We start from the raw sequence: 10,967 nt of genomic DNA on the forward strand, positions 1-10,967 counted from the left end.
AGAGTGTACTGTCTAGGGAAATACCAAGTAAGTTTAATAAGACCGATTTTTAAAAAGTTGTCATTAATTTGTGATCTAAATTATTTTTTTCAATGAAAAAAAGTATCACTCCTCAGTTCCTTACTATCTGTTTTATAACCAGAATTATTGGCAGAATACCCAACATTTATCCCCGCTAGTTCAAATGAATTTGGTGAGTTGAGAATTAAACCCTTTAGTGAAACACTAACAATCAGAGCATATCAATGTTGTGTGTCATCAGCATATAGCGACTGATGTTGAAGGTACATATATAACCTAAAATCCCAATTTGTAAACACTAAGAATAAAAAGGGGTCCCAACGGACTTCGAGCCTTGAGGGTACCCCTGTACTTACATTTTTAAACACATCATGAAGAAAACAGTTATTTACACATAACAGCAAATTGTTTTCTATAGCTAAGGTAACTTTCAAGTAGTTGCAATTCTTGTATTCTAATACCGTAAAATTCCTAACTTTTTACACAACACTCCTGAATGTGACACTAATCAAATGCTTTTGGTCTCAAAATCAATTAAAACTACAAGCCAGTAACGTAAGTTATTTTTTTTCAAAGCTCTTGGAGAATAATGTTGCAATAAACAGGACTCAACGGCCATATTAGTGGAGTGATGAGGTCTAAAACCAAACTGAAGGGGATATAGCAAATTGTTAGATACAAAATAATCATACAGTTGCTTCAAAATGCAGGATTCAATTACTTTACTTAATATGGGGACAATTGCAATTGGACGATAGTTCTCAGGGTTATTTCTGTCACCTTTCTTAATTAAAAATAGGTGTCACCTTGGCAAATTTTAAACACTGAGGAAAACTACCCTTCAAGAAACATGCGGTTTACAAGATAAGTAAGTGGAACTAATATTACATCTATTATACCTTTGATTACATAATTGGATAAACCAAATACATCCTCACTTCGAGAGTTTGCTCATCTTGTTAACTACATCTTTAACAGTTTTTTTGTCAATTGATTTCCACCTGAAGTCATTTTTACATATTTCAGGGGGGGAAAATTCCTCAACAGATCCGCCCAATTAACATTATTTGACATGTAGTTTACTGTGTTAATTTGTGTATTTGTAAAAATAATTGTTCAATACATCTGCCAGAGAGAGGAATTTTTTATTGTGTGTTCAATATGCCCTGATTCTTTCTTAACAATTTCCCAAGCCTTTCTACATTTATTTTTTGCATTTTGAATCAATTTATCATTGAGACTTATTTTAGCTTCACTGATAGCTTTGTAGTACAATTTTTTAAACTGCATGTATTTATTCTTGTCAAGTTGGTCTGAACTTAATTTCCACTTATCATATAAGGCGAGCAAGAAAGTGCGCATCAACCGGAGTTTGGGAGGTAAACTGACTTCTTGTTAAGTGATCTCACCTGGCTTTACAACTTAATTTGACACTAATCAATGGACAATAATAATTAAAATGAGTTACCAACATATCTACAAACATAGAAAAAACACCATTTACATCATCGAAATTACTTAAACCTGACCAATCAACACCTTTTAAGCACTCTCCTAAGTCATACAATCTATCTTGTGAAATGAGACGCTTTTTATATGGTTTTGTTCTCACCCTTCTCTTTTGAAGTGATTGAAAGAGAAAAACTAACAAAAAACACCTGCATGGTCAGAGATTATGTCCTGTTTAAGCAAGGAGCAACTATACAATTCCTTGTTGATATTAGTATACAGGATTATCCAAACAGGATGTGTTTCTTGTTGGCAAGCTATTCGTGTTGTATAAATTTACTGATCTAAGAACGTTTAAGAAGTACTGCACATGTGGCGTATTCTGTTCTAAAGATATTAACATTTAAGTCACCAGCCAGGGCAAAAAACTTGTGGGGGCTTGGTCATTAAATATACTAATAGGTTTTCTAAATTATTTACAAAAGCATAAAAATCAGAATTGGGAGTTCTATACATACATACAATAATAAAATTATATTCTATCAGCCTAATTACAGAGGGTTCACACACAAAAATCAAGACAGTATTCAGAGACATCAATTACTTCATATTTCAAAGATTCCTTTAATAAAATTGACGAGCCTCCGTGGAATGTGAGGAGGTTTGCGAGGGTTAACGCTTCCTCTCGCGATTTAAAAAGTGAAGCCAATGTCATACAATTCTGTAAGATGCGTCAAAATTAAAGCTCTTAATATTGGCAATATATTGGTTACATTTTTAAATATTAAAAAAATTTCGAAATAATTTTGATTATTGTTTTACATTTTTACATAGCGTTTACAATGACAAGAAAAAAGTAGTAAGCGAGGATTTTTTTAATTTTTTGGTCAGACAAAATTTGTCAGCGAGAAAGTTGTGTGAAAATAGATGAATATTCTTTTTGTAATTTTTTCATTTTTTTTATTGGAAGTTTAGTTTAGCCTGTAGTAGCATATGAAGTGATGAGTGAACGTTTCTGCCGGAACTGTAGTTGGCGCATTGGCTCACTGATACCGTATTAACTCAATAAATTAGTTTATTGTGCAATAAAAATACCTTTACGAAATAACCAAGTTAATTTAACTAATTTATTAGTCTTAAAATATTGTGGGTTTTAATTGTTATTGCAATTATATACTTTACCCGTAGCAATAACTGTATTATTTTACAACGGTGTTAACTCACTTGTATTCTATGTTTAACTAACTATTAATATTGAGCAATTACAACAATTAGTATAATGATTTCATTCAACTTTTTTGCATTAACATAATATTCTTTAATACTTACAGTACTTTTTTACAATGGAGCGGCGAGTTCCTCCACATCACTGGCGTCACTATCCTCTTCACTATCGCTGGTCTCAGAATCACCGATGTTTATTATAAAACTTTCGGTTGCGTCATCTACTACGTTTTCCTTCTCCAAATACTCATTTTCCACTTTTATTACCTTATCACAAACTTTTTTCCACTCTTCTACAGATATAGCATCCATTTTATTTTTACACAAACTGAATTGTATCGGCTATTTTATTGGTAACATTTTTCTGGGCTAAAAAGTTTTTAACTATTCCCCAAATCATCTCGATTGGATTAAGGTCCGGGTGGTATGGCGGTAATCGAAGAAACTGGAATGACCAAATTGATGGAGGAGGTTATCAAAAAACAAAAATTTTGTATCTGTCCTTATGGAGTTTTATTAGTTCGTACAATTCAGGTTTTAGTAATGAAGAGTCGTATTCAATTTCATGTTCATCCAACCATTTAGTCATATCAGCCTTTTTCGAGTTTGAATTTGGAGCTTTATTTACTTGTACGTTGTGATAAGAAGCATTGTCAATGACAATGACCGAATTTTGTGGAAGGTTGGGAATTAACTGTGTTTTTTGTCCAAGTCACAAAGTTTTCATGGTTCATTTGCATGTGATAGTCACCTTCGGTTGTTCCAGCCTTCCAAACTAGATATGCATTGCGAATGAAACCCATGTCCCCTCCTGCGTGGACTATAATCGCTCTATCGCCTTTACTTATATTACTTTTGTAACCCTCTAAGCTACCATCACACCAACCTTTTCGAGTAACGTGAGTAGACAAAACATAAGACTCGTCCATATATACGACTGATTTGTTTTCTTTTCTGATTTCTTTTATTTTTTTCAAATAATCAATCCTCTTAGCTCTTATTTCATTCCGTTCAATTAAGATTTTTCTGTTGTTTTCAATTTTTTTTCCATTTGAATCCTAATTCTTTAATAATTGTTCGAAGACTTGATACACTACCTTTGAAATTTAAATCTTCTGCGAGTGTGTTTTTTAATAACTTTAGTGTTCGAAGACTTGATACACTACCTTTGAAATTTAAATCTTCTGCGAGTGTGTTTTTTAATAACTTTAGCGAAGGAAGTGAATGCTCGGATTTGTAAAAATTGTAAATTTTTCTTCTTATTACACATTTGTCAAAGTCGTCAATATCTGTGACGATTTTACTTCTTTTCTTTCTCTTGGGTGTAGCAAATGAGCACGTTGTATCATCCGTGGGTGTCAAGATCTTTCTTCTCTTTACGAATTTTCTTCACTACTCCAACCGAAACTCCGCAAGCTGCCGCTGTTCTTTCTATACCTTTCTTTAACGGTATGTGGTTTGGCTCAATAGTTTCGTTAAGCATGAACACGCTCACTCGCCAAATTATTTCTCTTGCCTGACTGTGAAGTTTTTTCCCTGAAGTTACCTTCGATACGAATGTTTCCATTATATAGAAGCCCGCACTAACCTAAAACACACTCCAGTAAGCAAAACTTAAAATGTTAAAAATAAAATTCGCACTAAGTTATAGGCTAAGCAATTTTCACGAAGCGCTCGTCGAGGTCGCTGCAAGTGAACTGGCAGGCAGGCAGGCAGTCGATATAGAACAATAAATATACCATAGAGTTCTGTGTAACGGTATATAACTTTACTGACAGTATGAGAGGTCCGACCGTCTATTCGCATCTATCCCGCTAGTCACAAGCGTGTGACCTTGAGCGTACGTTTGCAGAAAGCCCTTTACAATCCACCCGCACCGCACCCCTCGCCTACCACCGCTCTCCCAGCTCGAGTCTACGGTTAAAAAAATGTGACTGTACAAAATTATGTGGTATAAACTCATCATATTTATGAATCTGGGAAAGTGTCAATTTTCTTACATGTCAAATATTTACAAGTTAGAAGCAATTGTTCACTTAACTGCCTATATGGACAAGATGTGGTGTGGTAGTTTTGTAGTTTTTAATTCTTATCCATCATGGAAACAATACTGTATTTGAAATAAAGATGTTGAAACTTTCAAAGAAGGTGCATTGCAATGATGAAACATATTAAATAATCAACAAATCAATAATACTCACAAAATTGATTTATAAGGAGTTTTGTGTGTGTGATGTATTGGGATTGAGATAATTTTTAAAATAGCTTTGTTCAGGTAAAATAGAATGATTAACTAATTCAAATTCATAGGCATTTTAGTTCATACTAGGGTGAAAGAGATCTAAGAATTACTTGATCAACAAGCCTACTAAAGAATATAAAATGTTTCAGGAAATGAGTAACACAAGAGATGGCCGCGGAAGAGGTAATCCTTGGTCAAGAGGTCGAGGGAACAACTCGTCAAGGAACCCAAGTCAAGGCGATGGCCCCAATACAAAGAAATCTAAACCAGGACATGATGCACAAAAACAGAATCAAAATTTATCTGGTTCAGCCAGTGAAGATAAATTTACTAAAGCAAAGTTTACAGATGAAAGAAGCAGCTGCAAAGCACAAACTAACTGGTTATGAATCATCTTCAGAAGAAGAAGAACTTGAAAGCGAAAATATTTTGGGTAATCGTAGATTAAAAATACTCTTAAAAGTAGATTTATAGTGATTTTTTTTTTTTTTTTTTTTTTTTTTTTTTTTTTTTTTTTTTAGTGCCTGCGTTATAAGATTTTGGTTATTGTGTGTATGAAGATCCACTATATTCCCGCTTTATAGGTTTTTTGATATACTGTATATATAGCAAGACTCTTTTGAATGAAACAAATTTTCAGTATAATGTCCAGTTTGAATTATTCTGCAGTAGAATGTCTGATCAACCCTAACTAAGAACAGTCAGTTGAGTCAAGCAAATAGTGTGGTGTCACTGGTGTTCCTTGCCCCCGTGCATAAAAAATAGACATTGTACCTTCAGCATAGTTTTGTTTAAATCAATATAACATCTGTTGATTAGATACTTTATTATTACTTTCTTATACTACTAGATTGAACTAAATAGGAGAAGACTTTAATAAGCGGCCTACACTCGTTATTCAATTGCTATTATCGAACAATTCGATATATTATCCAACTTCCATGTATGTAAAAATCGTACACAATAAGAGTTACAATTAAATCACCGTAACAAGAAGAATCTCGTACATTACAATTTTATTTTAAATACACAAATTTTACAATAACATTACAAAACAACAAAACCAACTATGGTCTAGACTTTGATATTAATGGAACCTTACAATATTTATAACTTGCCCAGCGTGATATCAATAAGTCGCTTTTGTGAAATGGAGGAAAGAATTCTCCCCATGGGTTACTAGGAGCCGAATCCATATGTTGAAGCTACTTAAACAAATCTCGTCACTTGTGAGAAATATCTTACGTATTTTCCTCACATTCATCGCCATTTTCAAAGTCTCAAAATATTAGTTACTTCTTGTTGTTTATTGTTTATATTAAAATTACTCTAACTAATAAGTTGAAATCATATAAGTTAAATAAATTGTAATATCGAATTATAATTCCAATAAAAACAATCGAACCATTATTGATAACGCCAATCAAATAACCAGTGTAGGCCGCTTATTAAAGTCTACCCCTAAATAGTTCCTATCCATTTCAAATGCATATAATGTTGGTAAAATTTTACATATCAAATATAAATAAAACTTACTAAAATACAAACTTGACACTCCTAACACTAAGCTTACATAGATTACGAAACTTGGGTTATTTTGAAACAAAAACACTAATTATTTGTTTTATTACGTAACTCCTGTGGAATGAGAAATACTTATCAAAACATGTTTAAATGATAACCACTTGACTAAATAATAACTTCAAATAATATTACGTACTTGCAAACAAGTAGCGTGAACAAACTAACCAATACGTAAACAAAAGCAAAGAAATTACAAAAATTAAAATGGAATATGAAATTCTTCTTCTCTTCAACTTGTATCAAAGAGTTAAAAGTACCATACTTTATACTAATCGGTACATTGATTTTATCTGCTATCAAATGCTATCATTGCTTTTGTCGAAAATCATTATAGTTACTTTATAAAGTGGCTGCAGCGACGGTTACCAGTGTTGTTGACAATGATAGACCGTTGCTGCAGTGATCGTCACCAGTACCTCAGTTAATACAGGTCAGTTCAAGTTTGTTTCAAACAATGTTGATTTTAGAACATGTATAATTTCATCAAAGAACAAAAGCCTATTATTTTTCCAGGTTTCTTTTTTAATTTTATATTTTATTAAATATATGAAGGACATCTGTATGACCATTCTAAGCGAATTTCATTAGATATTAGAATTTATATTGATCCTTATACTATTCTAATAAATAAAATAGGTTTTATTATCAACAAGTGACTAAAGCACAAACGTCCAAACTATTACAGAGGTAATATTTACAATTAGGTTAATTCCAAAACCTACTCGTATCTCATAACCATTCATTGTCCTCATTTGTTCTTGGAAAGTATGAATATGTGCAAACCTGATACAGTACAGGTATGTCCTTGTTTTCCGATCTCTATTCACTATATTATCCCTGTTTCCTTGATTCGGTTTAGGGATTTTATTAATATTTGTATGCTTAGTCGGTAGTGTATCTCTCATCAGTACAAAACGGACTCCCTGCCTCTATATCTTTCATAGTCCTCAAAAGAGTTGATGTTTGTGTCTGGTGCCTTGCTTTGCGATTGTATTTGCAAAGGTCACGGTTGCAAATGTGCTTGCTTGTTTCCCAACACTGTAAACAGTCCCTCTATTTATACTCCTTCAGCTATTCTGTAAATATGCTTGGCTACAAAAAGTCAATGAAAAACTCATGTCAAGTAACATGTGCATACATTAAATTTTTGTTTATTCAACTTAATTTTATAGTTTTTTTATAGCTTCTCTTTTAATTTTATATGTCACATGGGGTAATTTGATGTTTGAATTTTTAACCCTTTGTACACTGTAGCAAAATATTCTGCTGGTCAAATCTAAATGTTCTAAGTGCAGTGTATTTCAGTATATCAGAACAATGTATCATAATGCTATATTAGTTCTACAGAATTCCGTCAGAATGCATGAAAGTGCTTCAATGGTGTTTTAGTGTGATACAATGTGCAGCAGCGTGACTCATCATAACATCTGGTGACAACTCAAACTTTTGTTTGTTTATTTTGTCCAGTCTGGGCACGCTCTAAGTGGAATACTCACTCGTAAGCTTAGTTTGTTTGTAAACTGATACTAGACATTGATTGACTGTTGTGTGATGTTATCTGCCTTGAATAATGTGTCTATTCATAGTTTGATATAGCTTTTAAAGTTATATTTGATTGGTTTTTTTTTTTTTTTTTTTTTGTTATTTTTACTATGCAACCGTAGCAAAATATTATCTTATTATCCTGTATAAGTATTTTATAAATTGTTTAACTAGTATAATGTTACTATAATTCCTACTATATTAATAATAGCAACTAATAAAGGTTAAATATGATTGATTCATGCAAAAATCTTATTTAAAATGTATCATACTTCAAGGCAATTTTAGTGTGCCTATCTTGAATTTTGTATTTTAAACTTTTAAACAATTATAAAATTTACTTCTATGCCAACCTGTAGCAATAGTATAGTTATGTAATTATAATGATACAGTAAAAATCTGAATTTTGGTTTTTTTTCAGTTTACTATATAGTACCCCTGCAGTGAATAGATATTAACATTTTAAAAATAACATGTTTTAATTAATTAGGAAAAACAATTGAACTAAAATTAAAAAAACTTGTATAATCTGAAATTGTTTATTGAGCGTTACATAGATATTAAGTTTATTTCTTTAATCACTAAGCATATAAATAGTTAAGTTAGGCGTGATGGGGTGGGAGGGGGGGGAAGGGTTTTAACTTTAATGTAAACCATTTACCCTCATGTAAGTAAATGTTTGCTGTAAATGCCATAATATCTTATTTTATTTCTATTATATATAAAAATGCAAATAATAAATAAAACGCCCTAATATCTCACTAATGATTTATTCGATTACATTTTTTCTTTCGCCAATTAGTTTCTCTTTTAATCTTAGAAAAGTAAAGGAAGCTTCTAGTTTAAAGTTGTCTAAAATAACAGTTCAGATATAGATATTTTAGATATAGTAGACATTAGAAAGTTTTATATGGAAAAGCTTTTGTAAGTGTAACTGAGTAACGCACTTTTAATAACGGCATTTTATTGATTTAAGAGGGTATACTCAGCCAGATATTTTTCAGACTAATGTATTGAGTGAAGCATGCACCTGTCTAGGAATAATTAGTGGGAGAAGAATTTAGTAGTCTTATCTCTATAATGATATTGACAATCAAGAGCTTACATCACAATTGCACACAGAGTGTAATATTTTTAACAAAGAAAGTTCTTGATACTATTGATTTGTTGGTGGTTGTGAGTTTAGCATTTTGTTGTTGAATAGGTTCAGTATTGAAGTCATATGCATCACTGGGAGGAACCAATGAGGATCTTGGACGTACACAAAACTTTCTCGAAGATGCATTCCAGTCTGGAGCTGCTATTTGCTTGGTCTGCATTGCAACAGTGAAGAGGAATGATCATGTATGTACACGCCTTTAGTTTTTCTATGAAATGGGAATAAATCTTTTTGAGAACCGGGAAAATTTAAAAAACAAATTTTTTCCTTTCCAAGAACTTATAAAATCAAGACATAATTTGATGGCAGTTTTCTTGAATCAAGAACTGATTAATCTCAAAACATCATTATTGTATGCGACGTGGATCGTGAAATTATGAGTGAATATAGACATATGTTAGTGAGCTTCATCTGAGGGTAGTCTCCACTATAGTGTCTTTTTTTTGTTAGTTCTATTCCTGTGCCATGGTAAACTCTCCCCCCCCCACATAAAAAAAACATGCAATAATGCATTGGACAATTAAAAATCATTCCAGACCTCGGCACTAAATGAGCGGGGTACGCATTAAGCGGTAAAGTGGCAGAGCAGTAGTGACCGCAATACAAACTTTTATGTGTTTAAGTATTATTCAGTCACCAAAGTGGGGTCACCGGATGAAGTTGACCAACTCATATTCTTCTGTGAAAATAGTATTTTGAAAAGACGTGTTTTAGATAGATAGCACAGGCCTAAAATGTATAGTGTTCACCATATAAACCGGCTAAGAGTTTGGTTTGTTGAATAATATAATATGTTTTGACGGTTTGATAGGAGGTGCAACCCGGTTTTTTGAGTACACCAGAATTTCAGTTGAATTTTTATCAGGCCTGATAAGATACCTTTTGGAGAAGAAAATAGAGTAGGGGAGCTTGGGATGCTAAATTTGCAGTTACTAAAGCGTCATGGGGACCTATTGGATCCCCTATATAAACTGGTTTTTGTTTGGATTGTGTGGTCCTATAAACAAAAAAAGTTCATGTTGAGTTTGCCATTTTAGTGGGGTGTGAGCGTGTACAAATTTTCAAAAAGGTAAGAAAAAACATTCACATGGAAATATTGAGCCTGTCAGACATTCATATTGTATACATTATATTATTCTGATAACAGAGAGATATTAATCTGACGAGTAATGAGTGGAACGTTGTTGTAAAAGAAGTAGGAAAAGAAAGTTATTTGACCGTGTCAGATATTCAGAGGGAATGTTAAGTGAAATAAAAAAAGTGTCCTATTCAGATGTCTGACAATTTGGGCGCGACCAAAAGTCATGACAGATTTTTTAAGATGTAATAAAAGATGTGACCTTGAAATACTCGAGCGCGTCAGAACTTTTATACAGACTGTTCAACTCCGAGCCACTATACTTTTAGGAGATTCTAACCAGGGCTACCATCAAGGATGAGAATCTGTAAAAGCGTGCATTATGCATGAATTTCGGATTCCGAGTAGCATACATGGGTATGCGTGAATTTTTATATTGTCCCTGGAATTTTTATTAGGGACAGATCGTTTCCAATACTCAATACCGTGGCTCTTTTCACTCGATTCTGATACCAACAGAAGTGCTTAAATACACTTCAAAAATCACGATTTTACAGTAATACAATCACTGATATGGGATAGCTGAATCTCTAAAACAAAAATAAGTCTTTTCGCAGACGACAACTGATTGGCAGTACGCAACTTACCGATTTGATGTTTGTACTTTC

The 10,967-nt window shown here is 32.7% G+C and overlaps 1 protein-coding gene across 1 annotated transcript; it reads left to right on the forward strand.

Annotated features, from left to right (window-relative positions):
• Window positions 1–5,283: 5,283 nt before the first annotated feature.
• LOC124374359 (NF-X1-type zinc finger protein NFXL1-like) lies at window positions 5,284–9,459 on the forward strand. The gene is made up of 2 exons (XM_046832587.1): window positions 5,284–5,369; window positions 9,267–9,459. The coding sequence occupies exons 1-2, from the start codon at window positions 5,285–5,287 to the stop codon at window positions 9,422–9,424; spliced, it is 243 nt and encodes an 80-aa protein (XP_046688543.1). The 5' UTR covers window position 5,284; the 3' UTR covers window positions 9,425–9,459.
• Window positions 9,460–10,967: the final 1,508 nt, after the last annotated feature.

Source organism: Homalodisca vitripennis, unplaced genomic scaffold (genome assembly GCF_021130785.1).
Source record: "Homalodisca vitripennis isolate AUS2020 unplaced genomic scaffold, UT_GWSS_2.1 ScUCBcl_8068;HRSCAF=16025, whole genome shotgun sequence".
Taxonomy (NCBI): domain Eukaryota; kingdom Metazoa; phylum Arthropoda; class Insecta; order Hemiptera; family Cicadellidae; genus Homalodisca; species Homalodisca vitripennis.

Excerpts from the sequence above, each read along its gene's own strand:
- LOC124374359 (XM_046832587.1), top strand. The coding sequence starts at position 5,285 with ATGAAAGAAGCAGCTGCAAAGCACAAACTAACTGGTTATGAATCATCT. Across the intron at positions 5,370-9,266 it reads TGAAAGCGAAAATATTTTGG|GTTCAGTATTGAAGTCATAT; the intron begins GTAATCGTAGAT and ends GTTGTTGAATAG.